General features: G+C 53.1%; 2 protein-coding genes across 6 annotated transcripts in view; both read left to right on the forward strand.

The window, feature by feature from the left end:
* The first annotated feature begins 4,395 nt into the window (after window positions 1-4,395).
* PELI3 (pellino E3 ubiquitin protein ligase family member 3) lies at window positions 4,396-13,146 on the forward strand. 2 transcript variants are annotated; one of them, XM_040639458.1, is made up of 8 exons: window positions 4,396-4,502; window positions 5,642-5,794; window positions 6,327-6,398; window positions 8,432-8,561; window positions 9,209-9,310; window positions 10,122-10,316; window positions 10,642-10,830; window positions 12,156-13,146. In XM_040639458.1, exons 2-8 carry the CDS (start codon window positions 5,643-5,645, stop codon window positions 12,723-12,725), a joined length of 1,410 nt encoding a protein of 469 aa, XP_040495392.1. In that variant the 5' UTR covers window positions 4,396-4,502; window position 5,642; the 3' UTR covers window positions 12,726-13,146. The 2 variants fall into 2 exon arrangements, with proteins under 2 accessions (XP_040495392.1, XP_040495393.1); XM_040639459.1 differs by lacking the exon at window positions 6,327-6,398.
* A 3,495-nt stretch (window positions 13,147-16,641) lies between these two features.
* DPP3 (dipeptidyl peptidase 3) overlaps window positions 16,642-21,128 on the forward strand; it is a 32,955-nt gene continuing 28,468 nt past the window's right edge. For 2 of the 4 annotated variants that reach the window (XM_008709051.2, XM_040639461.1), the window contains exons 1-2: window positions 16,642-16,687; window positions 17,734-18,011. In XM_008709051.2, coding sequence (XP_008707273.1) covers window positions 16,669-16,687; window positions 17,734-18,011 — 297 coding nt within the window. In that variant the 5' untranslated portion in view covers window positions 16,642-16,668. Of the gene's footprint in view, window positions 16,688-16,913; window positions 16,991-17,733; window positions 18,012-21,128 lie in introns of those variants that run through there. The other 2 variants (XM_008709052.2, XM_008709053.2) reach the window with 2 other exon arrangements.

Below are 21,128 nucleotides of genomic sequence, written 5' to 3' on the forward strand. Positions count from 1 at the left end.
CCTGGGTGGCTCAGTCTGTAAGTGTCTGCCTTTGGTTCAGGTCCTGATCCTGGTGTCCTGGAATGGAGCCCCCCCCAAATTGGGCTCCCTGCTCATCAGGGAGTCTGCTTCTCCCACTTCCTCTGCCCTTCCCCAGAGGCTCTCTCTTTTGTGCACTTTCTCTCTCAGATAAATAAATAAAATCTTTAAAATAAAATAAAATAAAATAAAATAAAACAAAGACGTATGTGCATTAAAATGAGGCGATTAGGTTGGGTCCTAACAATCTGACTGATGTCCTTATAAGAGACGATCAGGACACAGACATGCACAGAGGAAAGACCACGCGAGGACACAGTAAGAAGGTAGCCATCTGTAAGTCAGTAAGAGAAGCCTCAAAAGAAACCAGACCTGCCGACACCTTGATCTCAGATCAGATTTTTTTAAAAACTAGCATTGTGGCCTATCAGTGGGTTATTAAATTGATTTCGTGAGTTCAACTAACATTTTTTAAAAAGATTTTATTTATTTATTTGACAGAGATAGAGACAGCCAGCGAGAGAGGGAACACAAGCAGGGGGAGTGGGAGAGGAAGAAGCAAGCTCCCAGCGGAGGAGCCAGATGTGGGGCTCGATCCCAGAATGCTGGGATCACGCCCTGAGCCGAAGGCAGACGCTTAACGACTGTGCCACCCAGGCGCCCCTCAACTAACATTTTTAACAACATAGAATGGAACAGAAAATAGCCAAGTCCATCCCATAGAGTAAAGGTATGTATTGTCTCATCACACTGGTGTTTCCCTTGAGTGCCTATGTGTGTATTGGACCATAATAAAAATGCCTTTCCTACTAATGCTCATGGGCAAAAAAAAAAAAAAGAAAGAAAGAAAAGAAAGAAAGAAAGAAAGAAAAAGAAAGCCCCTGTAGTTTCAGCTGCAACAAGTCCCTGCTTGTTCAAATTGCAGAGTGTGAGGGTTTGGTTGAATCAGCTAAACTTATCTTAGACACTTTTATTATAAAATATCATAAACAAACAAATAGCGTATACAACATAAAGGTATAGCTCAACTATTATAAAACAAGTACCCAGGTGAGTACCACTCAGTCAAGAAACTGAACAGCACCATGGACAGCGCCCTGGTGCCGCCCCTCCCTCCCCTTTTTCCCCCCTACATGCTCCTTCCCAATTATGACCACCATCCTGATTTTTTTGCTATTGACTTCCTTGACTTTCTTTATTTCTAACATTGCATTTATCTTGCTATACACCTAGGAGTGGAATTGCTGTCTCATGTGGTAACTCTGTGTTTAACTGCTTGAGGCACTGCTGGACTGTTTTCCTAAGCTGCTGCACCATTTTACATTCCCCTGAGCAGTGTGTGAGGATGCCAAATTCCCAACATCCGGACAATGCCTGTCTGCTTTTGTCCCAGTCTATGGGTCATCCTTTCCTGTTTCTTTGCATGAATTATATTTTTTTTGTTGGAAACTGAAGATTTTAATTAATATATTGTAGCAACTCAGTACTAATCTACCCCCTCTGAGACTTGTTTTTTGTTGTTTGTTTAGTGACTGGCTGGGTTATTTTAGTGAAGTCTATCTCCCCCTCCTCCCCACACTTTCCAGTCTAAATATAAAGCCTCTGTCTTGATCCTCAGGAAGTGCAGCCTTGGGTACGCCCACAGTCACCCTGGGATGACACTGGTCTGGGCAGGGCTCTTCTTACACCCAGCTGTTAAGCTCCATTCAATGCTAGCCAAGTCCTCTATTGTTTTCAACAATGTCCTGGGACATAAATTGCTCCATAAACTGATCCAATAAAATTTGGTCTCTTTAAAGGAATAGGGTTTGGATCCCCGAATCTACCTGAGTGTTCAATCTTTTCCCAGCCCCCATTCCTACTTACAAGGGCCTCAAAGGCAGAGCCCAGCATCTTAGCCCTTCCTTCTTTCCAAATCTCTTAGCCCAGAGAGTTTCTTGTTTTGTTTTTTCTTCAACATCTTTTCTGAAATAGATACACAAATCTTCTTCCAAACTGTTTATGCCAGCCACTTGTCTTCAGACCCTTGAAACCAAGAATTGAAGAAATAGAGGTTGTATCTTGTTCCTTTCTTTGTTGCCTTTTTTTTTTTTCCAAGATCTAGATTGAAGAGAGAGAAGACAGGGGTTGAACAAAGGGATTTCAGAACCATACTGAAAATTTTCATCCCACTATAGGTAGGTACTATTATTATTCCCATTTTATAAGTAAGGAACATGAGGTCCAAAGAGATTGAGAAGCTGGAGTTCCTGAGACAGAGCTGGAAGTCAAGGCTGGAACTTGGGCACTTGTGTCTGTTGGTGGTGTCCCAACTCTCCCTTCCTCTCCCTCACCTGAACAATGCTGGGACCAGGTTCACCCCAGGCTTTGGGGGGCCCCTTGTGGTCTGGCTGTGCTCATCATGCAGCTCTGATCCCAGTGCACTAGACCACAGGAGAAATCTCTGCCTCCTGCAGTACCCTGGAATCTCTCTCAGTCCTTCCTCCCTGCAGTCTGGTGTCAGATGATAGCACTGGGGCTTTGATCAATCCTCAGCTATGTGCTTGCATGGCTGTGTGACCTGGGGCAAGTATCTCTTCCCCCATCCTCCGAGCCTCAGTTTCCTCATCTGTAAACTGGAAATTCTAATAGTTATTGAGCATGTGTTCATTGAGGGCCTGCTCTGGTAGGCAATGTGCTGGAAGCTGGGAATGCAAAGGGGAGGGAGACTGTCCCACTGTCCTCGTGTCCCATGGCTGTGTGTACCTGGCATGGAGGTGGGGAGCAGCAGGCATTCAAGGATGGGAGCTCTCCTGTGGTGCAGGATTTGTATGATCTGCTGCTGACAGCCCAGCAGTCCAGCTCCCTCAGTGGTGGCCTCTCAGGGAGCCTCTCTTTGATTAATGAGTGCCTTTGTCCCTAAAGGATGTGCTGCTAGCTGCCTTCTTGTTTCATCTGGCTGCTGGGGCCCTCAAACAGTTGGCAAAGCAGTTGGTATCATTTACTATTTTTAGGTGGGGGAGTTAGTGGGGTGTGTGGATGTGGTGGGGCCCAGGGGGGGTCCAGGAGACAGGGAGCATCACAAGCAACAAGATGGGGGGGGAGTGGAGGAAGGATGCTCTCTCTCAGGAATGTATGGACAAACTTTTGCTTCTCCTTCATGACTGTGGCCAAAGGACACCTCTGGACAGCCTTCCTTGATTTCCTCAATAAATACTCCAAAGACTCAGTTTAAGGATCTACCCTCTGGGTTTCCCCCGGTCCTTGGTTATGGTTCCAAATATACTAAGAAATAATGTGCTGTAGGGATCTTATCTGATGCATTTCTGGGTCTCTCCTGCTCTGCATCTCTGAGCCCCATCCTGCCATTCCTCATCGTAACAACAAGGTATAGAAGTTAGGAGTCCAGATTTTGGAGTCACACAGCTGAGATCTACTCTTGGTCCCTTTCTAGCAAGAAAGCCGTGTCCAAGTTAGGTTTGTACAACTCTGTTTTCTCATCTGTAAAATGGGGGATTATCGTGCCTGCCTCCTAGAAATCAAAGGCCTTATTTTGCCCAAACCACAGAGCATGGCACCTGGCATAGACTGATAGATCTCTTGCAAGCCCAGGCCCGGAAGGAGCTGCGGAGCTGCGGGCTCCCAAAGGTCTCCATCTCCCGTTTGTGCTTCTCGGGTAGTGAGTGGGTGCTAGAGGGAATGTGGGAGGTGTTCCCTGACACCCCGGGGCACAGAGCCGGCCAGAGATCACCCAGCGAGAAAGTGGCCGAGCTAGACTGAAGACAGGTCTGCGAGTCCAGTCAATCGCAGCATTTTTCCTCGGCCTCCCTGCTAACGGACACCCCCGTCCTCCGATTCCTCCAGTATTTTCCTTCTGTCCTTCCAGCCCCAGCTTCTCTCCTCTAATTCCGCGGGTTCCCATTTGGGAGGTGGGGTCTCAGACAGGAGGTGAAGAGTCCCCCGGCCAAAGGTGGGGAAAGGGGCCTCCCGCCCAATGCGAAGTCTCCGGCTTGTGGTGGGGGAGGGGGCGCCCGTGTCTCTGGGAGAACCCGGAAGTCCCCAGTAATGAGGGCGGGGTCTGGGGAGCCCGAACCGGTGGATGGGTCTCAAGGATACGGGGGAGTCCCCGAACCAGTGAAGACTGGCTAGGGAGTCCCTGAGACAGAGTGGTGGGCGGGGCTTCCCAGAGTCTGGGGCGGGGTGAGGGAGGGGCGTGGTTTCCCAAGAGGGCGGAGCTCTCCCGACTAGAGCTAAGCTTCGCCGCAAGGGGCGGAGTCTCGGGTGGGGCGGGGCTCCGGGGGGCGGGCCCCAACGGGGCGGGGCATCGGGACAGGGGGCGGAGTGTGGCTGTTCGCGTTGGCCCCCTCCCCCGGCCCCGGGTGTCCCCGTGACAAGGCAGCGCGGAGCCGCCGCGGGCCGGGCGCATCCCGCCGCAGCGGCCCCGGGGCCGAGCAGGGGCGAGGCGCGAAGGGAGCGGCGCCGAGCGGGGCCGGGAGCGCGGCCAGGTGAGACCGCCGGGGCGGAGGGGGCGGGGGCTGCGCCGGGCGGGCCCCGGCGGGCGCGGGGGGCGTGTTTGCGTGTCTGGGGGTGGCAGGAGGAGTGGGTCCGAGGGCGGGTGCGGGGGGCTGTTTGCGCGCTCTCGGGTCCCGGGTGGGCTTGGCGCCCGTCCGGGCACTGCCCGCGGGGCTCGGGGTGTGCGGGACTGTGTGCGTGCGCGCGCGTGTTTGTGGCGAGGGGCCGCCGGGTGTGTATCTGCGTATGCGCTGGGCCGTCATTGTGCCTGCCCCGGGCGCGGGGCGCGGGCCTGCCCCGGCGCAGTCCCTCCCGCGTGGGGATGTTTTCCAAACAGGCTTCCTGCGGAGACGGGCTCTGCTGCAGCCCCAGCCGGAGTGGGGAGCGCCGCCCCCACAGGCCTCCAGAGACCTGGGCGGCCCTGGGACTGCAGACAGACACCTGAGGGAGGGAGGGGGCGCGCACCCGGGAGGGGTCCAGAGGCCTGTCCGCTGGGTGAGGCCAAGGTGGGGAGACTGAGGCAGATGGATGGGGAGAGGAAAGTGGCCAGACAGACGGAGATGGGGAGGAGGGTGGGAAGAGAGACGGCGAAAAGGACAGCCCAGGAGGACAGAGAGTCATTGAGAAAAAAGACAGACAGACAGAGGCCTAGACCTGCAGAGGGGCTGAATGATTAAGACGGATAGATTCCAAAAACCCGACAGAAGGGTTACTCACAGGCGCCGGGGCCAAGAGCCAAATCCAGAACCTGAGTCTAAGATGAGGAATAAGGGTCCTCTAACTCCTGAGGTGTCCGTCTTCCAAGCAGATCCCAGACTGGTGTCCTGGCCAAAAAGAAGTCTCTGGCCACCCCATGTCGGTCCACCCCACTGGCCCCACCAAGCATCCTGACCCTCTGAACGTGGGGCCCTCTCCTCTTGGTTCCATCCCACCCATTTCCCTTCCCTGGTATCCCAGCAACCCCGGGATAGTTTAAAGGAGGCAGAGGTGGAGCAGTTGCCATAGCAACAGAGGTGGTGAAAGGTCATTCTGGCCTTAGCCTAGGTGGCCCTACAGCAGGCCTGAGCTGGCATTGAGGGGGGTTGGGATGGGAGGTTGCAAAATTCTTTTTCTGCTTCCCCACTCTGCCCAGAATGGTGCTAGAAGGAAACCCTGAAGTGGGGTCTCCCCGAACCTCAGACCTCCGGCATCCAGGGAGCCAGGGCTCTTGTGTCCTCTCTTCTCCTGGTGAAGATGCACAGCCAGGCGAGGAGCCCATCAAGTATGGGGAGCTCATCGTCCTGGGGTGAGCGACCCTGGTCCAGGTGGGGCAGGGCACCAGGCACCCCCAGGGCAACCAGACCAAGGGCCCCAGCTCTCCCCATGTATGACCTTATGCTGTTTGTCCCTCCTCACCTTCCCAACTGAGAGACAGAGTTGACCAAATCCACCTCAATTCCTGTTATTTTAGCTTCCCATTTTTTGTAAATTTCCGAGAAAACTAACTGCCCACCTAAGTTACTTTTCAGAAAAAAAGTAGCACCATCCGCCTTTCATAAAGCACCTAGCGTATGTAGTCTGGGGTGAAGAACTCTGGTTCTCCAGCAGAAATGCTTGGTTCAAATCCTGCCTCTCCAAGTTGCTTAACTTCCCTGTGCCTCCATTTTCCCATCTTACAAATAGGAATGATAATAATACCTCAGAGGGTTGTCAGAGGAATGAATGAGGTGATTTCTGTAAAGCACATAGAACAGTGCCTGGCACGTATCAAGTGTTCTGGGAGGCAGGCTTGTGCCAAGCCCTTTCATGGACATTATTTCATTTCAATCTTCACAAAGATGCTGTGAGGAAGGAGGTGAGGAAACCGAGGCTCAGAGAGGGGAAGTGACTGGTCCAAGGGCACACAGCTGGTAAGTGGCAGGGCTGGGATGTGGACCCAGATCTTTCTTACTCTAGGTCTAGTGCACTTTGACTAAGCCACAGCTGACCCTCACGCTACAGATGATAAAACCGAGGCCAGGAGAGGTGAAGGGATGTGAGTTGGCGGCTGGGTAGACCTCATCCCTTCCTGGTCTCCGCCTGATCAGGATTCTTGCACCACCCACTTAGCGCTGCCCCCAGGCGCAGATCCTTCTTCTTCCTCCCCCATCCACACCTCCTTTTGGCCTCTCTCTCTGCCATCTGCCCAGAAGAAGATATTTGATAAGCTATGCTATCATCATGATTATTTAGAAATAATAATGGCTACTGTTTGCTGACATGTACACACCATGTGCTTTTTCCTAATAAGTTAACATTTATCAAGAGCTTGCTATATATATGTTGAACTCTGTGCCAAGCATTTTTAAATGCTTTATCTCATTTAGTTCTCACAACGAACCTGCGAGGTAGGTCCTGATTAATTAGCACCATTTTACAGAGGTCATGTGATAAGTGGAAGAGCCAGGATTTAAGCCAGGCCCATCTGAGCCCCGAGCCTGTGACCGGAACTGCCCCACACCCCAGAAGTGGGAAGAACTTACAAGGGCAAAAGTGATTTTGCCCCCCTCAGGGCTGCTTGCATGAGAAAAACAGCTGCTTGGTGTCCCAAAGAAAGGGCTGACTTACCAGCTGAGGGCAAGGCCACTGATGGGGGAGAGTGTAGACCTAAGGGTAGAGGCCCTCTTGGCAGCTGTTTATTCCCAGTAGAGCAGTGACACCCCACGCTGGCTACAGAGCCACGTGAAGAGCACATTGAAAAGATGCACTGACAGTCCCGTTCCAAACCTACAGAATCAGAATCTCCATGGGCGGAGCCAGGGAATCTATATTTTAACAAGCTCATGAGAAGACTCTAAGTCAAGTGGTCTTTGTCTGTCTTTGGCAGGTCTTCATCCTGGTACTCCCTGCTCCAAAACCTTCCATGGCTCCCTAGTCTTGCAGAATAAAGTCCAGACTCCTAAGCTTGGTGTTCAGGGCCCTTCCACCAGCTTCATCTGCCTCTACTTCAGCTCACCACCCAAGTCACCAATCCCTGATCTCACCAAACCCTGCCAGCCTCAGGCCCTTCGCTTGGGGCGAGCCTTTCCTCTGGAAGGGCTTCTGCAAGAGAGGCTGGAGTCAGACAGACCCGAGTTCAAATCTCTGACTTTTTCACTTACTAGCCTGGGACCTCAGGCAGGTCATTTTACCTCCCTGAGCCTCAATTTTCCTCATCTGTAAAATGGGAAGGAAGATGCTTGCCTGGCAGGACATTGCACAGATTCCATTAGGTAATTAATAACGTGAAGCACCAGGAACATGGGAGACTCCAGTACATGGCAGTGATCAAGGCTGTGACTCACCCCATCTTTGCCTTCCACAGTCACTCCCTCCGGATAAGAGCTGGAAGGTAGAAATTTGACATGTATGGATATATGGAGGTGGTGGCATTGTGGGTCTGTTTTTTTTCTTCTTTCTGGTTTCTAGTCATTCTTGTGGTGTCGTAAATGACAGTTTGCTGTAAAGGTGAATCCTTTCCAATTCTTCAAGGCCTAGCGAAGGTGTTCCCCCTCTCAGAAACCTGCTCTGAGAATTCCCTTCTCCTGTCTCTGGGCCTGTGGTGCAGCTGGTGCCCAGCTTCCTTGAAAAGCTCAGGACGCCCTTCCCTGCCACTGAGGGGACAGAACTGAGCTGCGGTGTGCCCCCTGTGGCACCGCAGCGCCCAGCAGCTGACCAGTCAGGTGTCCAGGAAACAAAGGATAATTGAATGAAAGGCCTTTTGAAGATATTCTGCCCTCACTCTGCTCCCCCAACACACTGATTTGATAGCGTAGGGTCTCCGAGTTTCAGGCGGTTGCAGGGCTGGCTTATGAAGGTAGCCTCTGCCCAGAAGTCAGCAGTTCCTCCAAATCTCTCAGAGGCTGACTTTCTCTCTCTCTCTCTGTCCCTGCAACCCCTTCTTTTTAACCCACTACATCCACAGCTACAATGGGTGTCTGGCAAGTGGGGACAAGGGCCGCCGGAGAAGCCGCCTGGCGCTGAGCCGCCGGCCCCATGCCAACGGCGTGAAGCCTGACGTCATGCACCACATCTCCACACCGCTCGTATCCAAGGCAAGCAGCTTGTCCCAGCGGACCTGGACAGAGGTCCTGCGCTCCCTGCCCAAGTCCCAGGTCTTCAGCCTTCCGGGTCCTACCCACCCACAATCCCGCCAGAGCAGGGGAGCCCACTGTGTCTTCACTCGCTACCTTGGGCTGCCAGAGAAATGTGCCGAGGGGGGATCCCCCATAGTGAACTATGTGTTACAGTTTGCATAATCTTTCTCTGATGACCAGACCCCAGCCAGTGAGTGGAAATGATCAGCATCATTTCAAGGCAGCCACGGCTCAGAGAAGGAACGTGGTGGTCACACAGCAATGGCAAAGGAAAAGCCTTTGGCTTCAGAGGACTTGGGTTAAGATACAGGCTTTCCTGTCTCCAGCTATGTGACTTTAGGCCCGTTTCTTCTCCTCTCTGAGCTGCGGTTCCCTCCACTGTGAAATGGGAAGGGTAACGATGCCTCCTTCTTGGGGTTGCTGCACAGGTCAAATAAGGTAATCTGCACATAGTGTCAGCCACACAGTGCCTTCTTGGCAAGGGTAGACCTGCCCCTTTGCTGGGATTGGCCAGTGGGCCTTGGGTTCCAGCTTCTGGCTCCGAGGCTCACACTTGTCTTGGCCACATGCCGCGGGAAGTGACTTCTCTTTTCTCCCCCCCTCAGGCACTGAGTAACCGTGGCCAGCACAGCATCTCGTACACGCTGTCCCGGAGCCACTCGGTCATCGTCGAGTACACACATGACAGCGACACTGACATGTTCCAGGTATGCTCAGACCCCTCTGCACGCTTCTTGGCCACTGGGCCACCAGGCCTCAATGTGCAGCCCTGCAGGCGTTCCAGGGTGAACCTGGAAGGCCATGGTGAAGTTGCTCTGGGGGCACTTAGTGCAATTGACTACACTCCGATTGAAGTGCAGGATGAAGAAGCAGGATGTCCAAGGAGGGCTATTGACTTTCTGGAGTCACACAGCAAATCAGTGGCTACATCAAAATGTAAAACCCAAGACCAGACACCCAGGCCATGGGGCCGTGCAGCTTAGGGGTTTAGAGTGTGGCGTGAGAGTCATACTGCCTGGGACAGATCCCAGCTCTATCACCTACCAGCTGGGTGATTTTGGGCAAGAGTCACTTAACATACTCACTCTGGGCCTCAGTTTCCTCATCTGTACAGTGGGGCCCATAACGTACCCAATCCATGGAATTACCAGGCAGATTAGCTGAGATATTTCACATGAAGCGCTTGGCATGGCATCTAGTACATACAAAAAATTCGCTATTTGCTGCTAACGTTTGGGCACTGCCAGACTGGGTGTCACCTTTTCACTGGTCTATCAAAAAAACCAACTCATTTTTATTGAGTGGGGGAGACAGAGAAGCCCCAGACCCCGGTGCTTGGATTTGGAGAGGCCAGCTGAGAACCCAGAGGGCCTGGGGAGTTGAGATGGTACTGCCCCCTCCTCATTGTTGGGTGACCCTGCATGCAGAGCAGCTGCTGGGAACCCTGGGGAGGGGGGACGCCTGTGGGGTTCACTCGCACACATAGCATCCCTGTGCTTGCCCTTCCCTTCCTCACAGATCGGCCGCTCCACGGAGAACATGATCGACTTTGTGGTAACAGACACATCCCCCGGAGGAGGGGCTGCCGAGGGCCCCTCAGCACAGAGCACCATCTCCCGCTATGCTTGCCGCATCCTCTGTGACCGCCGGCCACCCTATACGGCCCGCATCTATGCCGCGGGCTTCGATGCCTCCAGCAACATCTTCCTTGGAGTGAGTGAGCGCCCCCCCCCCCCAGGCTGGGACTGGCACTTCATCTGAGAGTGAGCAGAGGGGTAGGGTAGGGATGGGCAGCGCCCTGGGGTGATAGACCAGCTGGCAGTCATCCTAACCATGACCTACGCTGGCATTAGTGATGCCACTTAAAAGATGAGCACGGTGAGGCTCCGAGAGTTCAGATGATGCCCACGGCCATGCAGCGTCCATTCCAGTCCTTTCTGAGCCACCTCTGACCGTGAGGGTAGAGGGGCAGCATCCCTGGCTCACAGCCTGCCGGGGGCCACTCAGGGATATGATCTGATCCCACATGTGGTCCCAGGAGCGGGCGGCCAAGTGGAGGACCCCCGACGGCCTGATGGACGGCTTAACCACCAATGGGGTCCTGGTGATGCACCCAGCAGGCGGCTTCTCTGAGGACTCGGCCCCTGGTGTCTGGAGGGAGATATCGGTCTGTGGGAACGTGTACACTTTGAGGGACAGCCGCTCTGCACAGCAGCGAGGGAAGCTGGTAGGTGGCCTGCTCCATGCCCACCCGCACCCCTCATCCTTCCCGGGCCCTTCCCCCTGATCTCCGGCCCTTCCTACACAAGGGAGCCCCAAAAGGCTCCATCTAGGGGCCATGCACCACTTGCCCCACAGAGAGGGCCAGACCATAGCCCCCAAAACGTCGCCCACATACTGCCGGAGGTCCGTGGGGTGGCGTGTGGTAGAGCAGACATAAACACTACAGTACCAAGTGGCTTTAGGGATGCCGGCAGCTGAAAAAAATCACAGCCTCTTACGAGGATGACACTTGGCCCATGTGTGAGCAGTTTATAGCCTAAAGTGTTGGCAGTCTGTAACGTGTCTCTCACGTTCAGACGGATTTAGCTTTATTATCCTCGCCTAGCGGGAAAGGGCCTTTGGAGGAGTTCTGACAGAGGTGACAGTGAAGGCTCCACGTGGCACAGATCGGAGAACCAAGGTTTGGAGCTGGGAGAGAGTCCTACAGAGAGGTGGGGGCCCGCCCAAGCTCATGTGGCCAGGCTCCTCAAATGGGCCACGCAGAGCTCTTCCCGCGTATGAGCACATCGTGCCAGCGGAGGCGAAAGCTCAGGGAAGAGCACAGCTTCTCTTTCCAGGGCATCAGTTCTACCGGGAGATTTGGGGAAACGTTATTTTTAAAAACTATGCGTGTGAATTTCACTGGCATTGTGGAGTACCTACTGTGTTCCGGTTCTGTTCCAAGCGTTTACAATGATTGATTCATGAGAACCGCTGAGATAACGGGGAGTATGGGAAGTAGCACCCATCCTGAGGATAAGGAAATTAAGACACAGAGAGGTTGAGTTACTCGACCAGGGATACAGAGTTAGTAAAGAGTGAAGCCAGAATTCACACCCAGGCAGGCTAGCTCTAGAGTCCTTGCTTTTAACCACAGCCATTAGGACAGCTGCCTTGGGCTGAGTCCCTGTGTTTCAGATAGAAGAGTTTCCCACTGTGCTCTTAAGGGAGAGCCTGGGGAAAACCTCATTTTGGTCCAGATCTCCTGATCTGACAGATGAAGTGACCAAGGCCAACGTCCCACTGTGAGGGACAGTGCATGCCTGGGAGCACTGACTTGCCCTCCCACGTGACTTGTCAGCCCTCCCGGCTCCTCTGCCTCCATCCTCGCCCCTCCTCTGCCCCAGCCCTCCCCCTCTTCTCTGCCCTAGCTGGCCCCACTGGTCTAGGATGTTTTCTCCAGGGAGGTTTGGTGGGATGGACCGGTGTCTTGGCTGGGGTGATGGCTGCTGAGCGGTCAGGGGTTTGGTGCCCTCTTGAGCAGTAAGGCCCTTCTGCTGTCTCTGGCAGGTGGAAAATGAGTCCAATGTGCTGCAGGACGGCTCCCTCATTGACCTGTGTGGGGCCACACTGCTGTGGCGCACGCCGGCGGGGCTGCTGAGGGCACCCACGCTGAAGCAGCTGGAGGCCCAGCGGCAGGAGGCGAACGCGGCACGGCCCCAGTGCCCTGTGGGGCTCAGCACCCTGGCCTTCCCCAGTCCGGCCCGTGGCCGCACAGCACCCGACAAGCAGCAGCCCTGGGTCTACGTCCGGTGTGGCCACGTCCACGGCTACCACGGCTGGGGCTGCAGGAGAGAGCGGGGCCCCCAGGAGCGCGAGTGTCCTCTCTGTCGCCTCGTGGGGCCCTATGTCCCCCTGTGGCTTGGCCAGGAGGCCGGCCTCTGTCTGGACCCTGGGCCACCCAGCCATGCCTTTGCACCCTGTGGCCACGTCTGTTCTGAGAAGACTGCCCGCTACTGGGCCCAGACACCACTGCCCCATGGCACCCACGCTTTCCACGCTGCCTGCCCCTTTTGTGGGGCCTGGCTCACTGGTGAGCATGGCTGTGTCCGCCTCATTTTCCAGGGGCCACTGGACTAGGCTCTCCCAGGCCCCAGCTGCCACGCCCACCTGCCCACCTAGGTCCCCCACCTCCTGCAGCCCAGAGGGAGCTCTGCATGTGGGACTCCACCCGCTGGCACATAGCCACACCAGATGGACGTGTTGGATGGGCTGTGCTCCTCCCCTCTTAACTCTGGTCCCTGAAACCCCTACCCCAGTCAGAATGACGGGGCCCTCAGCACCAGCTCTGTCCTGGGCTGATGGAGGGAAGCCCACCCCTATGCCCTGGCCCTTCCCGGGGTGTCCCACATCATGCCGCCTACACTGTGTCCCTGGGGGAGTGAAGGGGCCGTGGGTCCCTGACCCCCAGCTTAGGCTGGCTGTGCCCTGAGCCTGCCAACCCAGCTCCAGATATCCACCCTGCTGCTGCCCTGGGTTCCTCTATAAACCTTGCTGCTCAGCTGCCCTCACAAATCCCACGTGTCCAGCATGCGTGCAGTGCGGCCAGCCCCTGCATGAGTGACGGGTGGGCAGCAGGCTGGGGCCAGCATCTGCTGATACCCACTATGGGCTGGACTCCTTGCCAAGTGGGCTCTGGGGACACAGAGACGATCAGACTTGGTTCCCTGCCTGGTGGAGTTCACAGTCTAGTGGATGACAGACCAAATTACCGAATGCCAACACAGTTTCCTGCATACAGGATCAGAGACTCGTCAAGGGCTGTGGAGCAGGTCTCCCAAGCAGGCGGGAGAGTGAGAGAGGCTTGAGTGGGACCTCCCCACGGGAAAGGGAGGGCACTCTGGGCAGGGGGGAGGCCGAGCACAGGCTCAGGTATAAGGAAGCAGGGACCTGAATGAGGGATTGAGCGACTGGAGCAGAGGCCGCAGGGGGGCAGAAAGAGGGCTGGAGCAAGGGGTTGGGGCTGCCCTGATGGGGAAGATGCTGGATGGAGGCTTTGGAACCTCATTTATGGACAGTCAGGAGCAGAGGGAGGAGAGGGGACTCGCGGTCCCAGAGTACTGGCTGTGACAGAAGGGCTACTATTACCAAGTGCCCACCATGCCCTGTGCTGTGCTGCTGTTGCTAATAACTATGTTAATGGAGCACTAACCAGGAGGTTTTGCTATTTAATCCTCACAGTAACCGGCAAGGGGGGGGATTACCATTTCTGTTTACAGGGAGATTAAGGCACATGCGCCAAGTCACACAGCTAGAAAGTGGCCAAGACAGGATTCAAATCCAGAACTGCCTGCCTGGCCTCCTCCATCACACTGTGCTGCTTTCCTTGGTTGGGGGGTCGATGGAGTGGGGAGGGCAGCTCAGGTCACGGGAACAGCATGTGCAAACGTATGGCAGGGAAAATGCTTGACGACCAAGGAGCCAGGTCTGGAGAGGCAGAAAAGAGAAATGAGGGGGGAGGGCATTGGGCTGGGGCCTGGTGGCCCTCAGTTGCCATGGAGACCAAGTCTGAACTGGACACTTACTCATCTTGACTAAGTGGCACCTCTCCCTGACAGCCAAGGCAGGCTCAGTGTGCTGCTGGGGTTGCTTTCAGACCATTCCGGGGGGGAGCAAGCTAGGGAGACCGGTAGATGGAGGTTCTGGAGAGAGAAAAATCTGAAAAAGAGGCTTTAAGCATAGGCCTGACCTGGGCATCAGCCCCAGTTAAAGACAGCCCTCAGAGTCTTAGGGAGTATAGATTCCAAGGGGAGTGCTGCTGCAGGTCACACAGCTGGTGGGGACCACAGAGACTAGACCCAAGTCTCTCAAGAGGACAGAGGGTTCCTGCAGGTGGTGAAAAGGGGATGTGATGAGATTCTTCCTCCCAGAGCATCACATGGCACAGTGGGGGAGCCCAGATGGGGATGCTCGGGCAGATGTGGGAATACTGCAACCCCTACGCACATACACACATACCACTGGGAATCCAGTTCTCTCTTCTGACCCTGTTGGGAACCAGGCAGGGGATGTTCCGATCCTGTTTCCAGCAAGGAAAGGAGGGAGGAGAGACAAGCTAAGAGCATGGTCCCAACCCAGTGAGAACTTGGAAGTAGTGGTGGAGGATAAGACAGCCCTGGTCTTGGCCCACTCTGCCCCTTTCCAGCTCTTGGAGCCTCAGTCTCCTCACCTGTTTAATGGAATAGCAATTCCTATATCACCAGATGGCTGTGAATGTATGGACAGCACCTATAATACAGGAGGTATTTAATGTTACTTCCTCACCTACCCTTCCTGCATTTCCATGGTGAAGAACCAAGGCTAGGGATGGTCATGACCCCAGTGAGTGGACTTCTCCATATGATCATGTGCGTGTGTACGCTGGGGCAAGTGGAGGGGACAGTGTGGTGGAAGGTCTCAGGAAGGCTAGACCTCAGTTCAGGGACACTTGCGGATAGCCTGGGTGGCCTTAGGGAAGTCAATGCACCTATTAGCCTCAGTTTCCCCATTTCCTACAATGGGTAAAATGATGATATCCTGTCAGGGTTTTTGCGAGATGAAATATCCTCCATGTCAAGCTGCTAGCACAAGACCTCATGTATTAACAACGTAAAACTGCAGCTTGGTTGAGGGTCCCAGGAGTACTGGGATCTTTTGCTAGCCTGCGCTGCCCACTGATGGCTAGAGAGTGCTACCTCCTTTACTGGTGCCCATCTCAAATTCACCCAAGTCAGCAGAGTATACCCACTTTAAAGACAATAAACACTGAGGCACGGGGAAGAAGAGGGGTGAATTTCCTAGGGCCATAGACAATTAATTGAGCTCGCTGTGATGATAATCATCATTGGAGCCAAGAGTAGCCCTGTTGCGTCAGGCAGGGTTGTGGGCACTTTCACAAATGAGAAACTGGCACCAATGGTGGGCAGATGCTGCTGTGAGCCCAGACACAGGTGTGGCAAAAGTAGGGCAAAGAGAGTGTGTGGATTTCAGGTATTCCCTTTCTCCAGCCCCTCTGGGCACAACGCTAGGGAACAGACTGCCCAGTCATCACTTCACTCAGGACTACAGCGTCCTTCGGAGTGGAGATGATTGTTAGCCCCGGTTTTCTGGCTGAGGAGGCCAAGACAGAGAGGTAAAGTGTCCCACCCAAGGCCAAACAGCCGGTAGACAGGGGGGCCTGATTCAACCTTAGATGTCTGGCTCCTCCCCTCACAATGCTCCCCACTGAGCCCACATCCAGCGCCAGCACTTGGACATGCCATGCCCGACCCAGGTCGTCCTCTTGTGAGTCCAACCAGATGTGCAAAGGTGGACCTCAGGCCCAGCTCTGTCCTGGGCAGCCTTTTGGGGTCACAAGCAGCTCTCCTTTTTATCAGGCATCGGGCAAGCACCAACAAACTGCCAGGCCCCTCATCCCTTTGTGCTGAGGAAACTGAGGCTCAGATGTTTAGCGGCTGCCTTGCAGGCCCTGGCGAATCGGTGGCGGTGCAGTGCAGTACTTGTCCCCACACGGGTGTGATCGCCCCAGCTCAGGCCGGGCAGCTGACCTTGTAGGCTGGCAGTCTCCTAAGAGTCTCCACCCCCTGACCCTGGAATCCAGTGAGGGAGAGGGAGTCACATTACTTCCAAAAGGCAGGTTCCCACCTGCAAAACTGAAGTCCGGGGACCCAAAGGAGAGCAGCGTTGGGGCTCTGTGGGAAGTCCCTGCTGCTCCGTACATGACACCCATGCCGCCCCGCCCGGACTCGCAGGGACCTTGTCAGCCCGGTCTGCCGGGACTAGGCCGCGGCCAGGCCTGCCACTCAGGTTCCCGGCCGCCGCGCCAGCACCCTCGCGGACAAAGGCCAAGGCCGCAGGGCCATCCCGCGCGCGACCCAGTAGGGCCCAGCAGCCGGGAGCGGAGGGCCGGTGGAGCGCGCCGGCGTGCGCCTATTGGCTGGAGCCGACGCCCATCCGGGCCCCGAAGCCCGACAATTGGCGGCGGGGGGCGGAGTTCGCGGAGCCCCAATGAATGGGGGAGCCGGAAGCAGGAAGTGAGTTTGCGATGAGAGCGGCTGCAGCAGGTGAGGACCGGCGCCCGGGTTTCGGGGTCACAATGCGTCATCCTCGGGGGACAGGGCGAGTCTGGACCGAACGCAAGATTATTCTCTTTCTGTCTTCCATCCAGTACCCCTTCCACATTCATCGCGACCCCGAGGCCAAGGAACCCTCCGGGCAGCAAAGAGTTAACCCCGAGGGTTGTGGTGTTGGGGCGGAGCATCCGGAGTGGTGGGGGAGGCTGGACACTCATTCCCTTTTAGGGAGGGCGGTGTGGAGAATGCCCTGGGTTGGGAGATCCCGGGTCCCAGCGGGACTGTGAGACTTCGGTAGGTTGCGTGGCCTCTTTAAGCCTCAGTCTCTGTCTGGAAAATGAGTTTTCTTCCAGCTCCGAACTAATGTGGCTCTGTGGCTCCCCTGGCCAAGCACAGGGAGAGGGTAGGAGGATGGAGGGCCAAAGAAAAGGCATTTAGCAGGATGAGAGCGAGACAGATTGCACACCCTCCTGATGAGGTTTTCCTTATTCTCACCCCCATTAAACAGAGGTGGAAACTGAGGCACAGAAAAGTGAAGCAACTGACTTGGTTTTAGGAGCCTAGGGCTGAACCAGGTTTGGAACCTGGGTCTTCCAGCTGGTAGCCCCGAACTCTGTCCTTGTGAACACAGTAGTGGGTGGAATTGAAAAATTTACAGGAGAATTCTGAAGAGGAGGCTAGGAAGTCAGAGAAGGAGGAGGGGGGAGCCTGAGGGGCCTGGGCTGGGAGTCTAGAGATGCAGGTCTCTGCTTCTGACTTCTCCCTTGTGTTAGTAGGCAAATCTCCTAGCCTCTCTGGGCCTCAGTTTTCCCATCTGTAATACTAGGTGGTTGAATTCAGCCTTTGAGGTTGAGGGGCCCCAGGCCAAATATGACCCACCATATATTTTGTAATATCTTCGCATGAGTCACCTAACCCCTGAGCCTCAGTTAGCCTATCCGTGAATGGGTTTGGGGGAGGATTAAATGAGAGTGCTTAGCTAGGTGTGTAGTTGGTGTGTGGTAAATGATGGCTGTGATGATGGTGATGGTTCTCAGCAGGGCCCATGGCGGACGCCCAGTACATCCTGCCCAATGACATCGGTGTGTTTAGCCTGGACTGCCGCGAGGCCTTCCGCCTGCTGTCGCCCACAGAGCGTCTCTATGCCCACCATCTGTCACGAGCCGCCTGGTACGGAGGCCTGGCTGTGCTGTTGCAGACCTCCCCTGAGGCCCCCTACATCTATGCCCTGCTCAGCCGCCTCTTCCGTGCCCAGGACCCCGACGAGCTGCGCCAGCATGCCCTGGCTGAGGGCCTTACCGAGGAGGAGTATCAGGTCAGTTCTTTTAGGCCATCTGGCATTTCCTGAGTGGCTTCTGGGTATGAGGGACCACAAGCAGGGGTACAAAGGTCTTTCTCTGTGGATTAGACCATGGGCTACAAATACAGGAACCTCTCCTGGAGCCTCAGTCTTCTCATCTATAAAATGTGCATGAGGGTAGTCTGTACCTCCTAGGGTTGCAATGACCTGACTCTAAGATAAATAGGGGCCACTATTTATCAGAGTAAAGAAAACAGCTGTGGACACTCAGAGATGGTAGAGGAGTGAGTCCAGGGTAGGAATCAGGAGGTCTGAGTTCTGGACCAGATCTTCCTTTGCCATGTTTTTGTGTCCCTGCCTGTCTGTTTGTGGGTCTGTCGGCCAGGTAATACTTAAATGCATTCGTAATGCATTGTTGCAATGCAGAAAGACACAAAACAAAACACGGTGATCACCGATTGGATGATGGGGTGTACAGCCTTTTAATTCCTCTGTCTGTGTATTGCATTCCTACACGTGTACGTGGACCCATGCACCAGTTCCTCATTTTGTCTTTTACATAAATGAGATCATGCTCTCCATGTTCTTAGGAGTCTGGGCTTTTTTTTTTTTTTTTTTTTTTTTTTTTTTTTTAGTTGAACGCTATGTCTTGGGGAACTTCCATGGGGTACATATAAATCCACCTCATCCTTTTTGTTGACTGTGAAGCACCCCACTGCAGTGTACAGCTTAATCAATTTAATCTTTTCCTTATTGTTGGACATTTGGATTATTCCTGATTCTTCTTAGAAATAGTGCCACAATGGGCATACTTGTACACCCGTGTGAGTAGGATCTATTTCTAGAAGTAGCATTGCTGGGTCAAAGGCTCTGTACGTTTACAAGGGATTGATGTTGTTAAATCATCTTTTGCAAAAGTTTCACCGAGACTGTATGAGAAAATGGCCTGTGTTTCTACATGTAAAATAAAAGGATTGGATTGCTTAATCTCTGAGCTGAGGCCCAGGCTGTTTCTTCTACCTTTCTTTAAATTTTAGTAATCATATCCCTCTCTAGACCTTGACTTACTCATTAAAAGAGTTAATGGCTGGGAAAGTGCAACCTAAGTGTTACTGTTCTCTGTGGGATACTTTTGCTTGCAAATAGCAGAAATCCACCTCAAACTGGCTTGAGTGAAAATGAAAGTCATGACTTCCAGTTTCTGGTCCAGGATGTCAGGAGCTTATAACTCACCAGTCTATCCTAGCAAGTAAAAGGGGGAACAGACTGGAAAAATCAATAACTTTTCTTATGTCCTTAAGAGAAGTGAGGGGACAGGGCTAACTGCTGCCCCAAATTGGAGAGACAGACAGGTGGGATCACAGAGGATCCAGCTCACCAGCGCGAGAATTCATGAGCAGAAGCCTTCGCCAAAACCAGTGCTGGATGGGAAAACCTGAACTGTGATAGACAAATCACTGGAGGTTCAGTGTGGACGGCCCCGAGAGTTAAAAACTCCGGGAGGACCCAGTCAGAGGAAGGGCCTCCACACTTTTGGAATTTGGGGAATTTTACCTCCAGGATCTTGGACCTCACAATGAATTTCAGAGAAAAAGCCCCTTGTGCTTCTGGCAGGGGTAGGGGAAAAGGAACCATTTTTCAAAAATGCCAGAACATTCTGTTCTTCACGGTTTGCTCTCAGGAGAAACTGTATCACCAGAACCTAGCCTGCCAGGGTTTGTAAGAGCCTAACTTACCTGCGTGGAGGAAAATATCCTATTCAAGACAGTTCTCGTCATCCTGTCCCACCTAAGGGGGGGTGGGCAGGGACATGGGACTGAGAAGCACATGTGAGGTTTACAGTCCAGAGGTAAAGGCTCACTGAAAGACTGCTGAGACCTAATCACAGGACTGGAGAATGCTTCTGCTCCTACAACTTACATCACATTACTAAAGGCCTATTTACAGCAGTTCCTTTTATCCTGTTCATCATGTCTGGCTATCAAGAAAGAATGACAAAACATACTAAATGCAAAACAAAACAAAACAACAACAACAACAACAAAACCCACAGTTTGAAGAGACAGACAAAGCATCAGAAGCAGATTCAGATATGGCGGGGATGTTGGACTTATCAGACCAGGAGTTAAAACAACTATGGCTAATATGCTAAGGGTTCTAATGGGTAAAGCAGACAACATGCAAGAAGAGATGGGCAGAGAGATGGAGATTCTAAGAAAGAACCAAAACTGCTAGAAGTCAAAAAACACAGAAATGAAGAATGCCTATGCTGGGCGTATGAGTAGAGTTGATGCAGCTGAGGAACGACTCACTGAGCTTGAGGATATCTCAATAGAAAGCTTCAAAACTGAGAAGCAAAGAGGGAAAAGACTGAAAGGTACAGGACAGAGTATGTAAGAACTGTAGGGCAGCTACAGGAGGTATAAGGGGTATGTAATGGGAATACCAGAAGAGGAAGAAAGAGAAAACGAAGAAATATCCGAAATAATAATGACCGAGAATTTCCCCAAATTAATGTCAGATACTAAACCACAGATCCATGAAGCTTGGACAACACTACATGGAATATTAAATGCCAAGAAAACTACACTTCGGCATATTTCAAAGTACAGAACATCAAAGAAAAAGTCCTAGAAGAAGCTGGAAGAAAAATGAATCTTACCTTTAGAGGAGCAAAGATTCGAATTGCGTCCAACTCCTGGAAACCACACGAGGAAGAAGAGAGTGGATTGAAGTATTCGAAGTGTTGATTGAAAAAGCCAGCAGCCTAGGGTTCTGTACCTTGTGAAATTATCCTACAAAAGTAAAGGAAAAACAGACTTTGTCAGACAAACGAAAATTGAGGTCATGTATTGCCAGTATTTCTTTGCAAGAAATGTTAGAAGTTTTTCAGGTGGAAGAAAAATGATATAGGTCTGAAACTCAAAAATCTACATAAGAAAGGGAGGGCATTGGAGAAGGAATGAGTGAAGGTAAAATAAAACTTTGCATTTAAAAAAATTTTTAATCCGAGAGATAGCCATTTGTTCAAAATAATAGCAACAATGTATTCGATTATACATGCTTACGTTTCCATTATATATAATTTACGTATATATATATATAAACCTTATGTGTGCTTATATACAGGTG

The sequence above is a fragment of the Ursus maritimus genome, unplaced genomic scaffold, assembly GCF_017311325.1.
Source record: "Ursus maritimus isolate PB19 unplaced genomic scaffold, ASM1731132v1 scaffold_23, whole genome shotgun sequence".
Lineage (NCBI taxonomy): Eukaryota > Metazoa > Chordata > Mammalia > Carnivora > Ursidae > Ursus > Ursus maritimus.

Bases quoted from the DNA above. Each gene is read 5' to 3' on its own strand.
- PELI3 (XM_040639458.1), top strand. From the start codon at position 5,643: ATGGTGCTAGAAGGAAACCCTGAAGTGGGGTCTCCCCGAACCTCAGAC. The intron at 9,311-10,121 runs GTATGCTCAGAC...CCTTCCTCACAG, and splicing joins GCGACACTGACATGTTCCAG to ATCGGCCGCTCCACGGAGAA. The intron at 10,831-12,155 runs GTAGGTGGCCTG...TGTCTCTGGCAG, and splicing joins CACAGCAGCGAGGGAAGCTG to GTGGAAAATGAGTCCAATGT.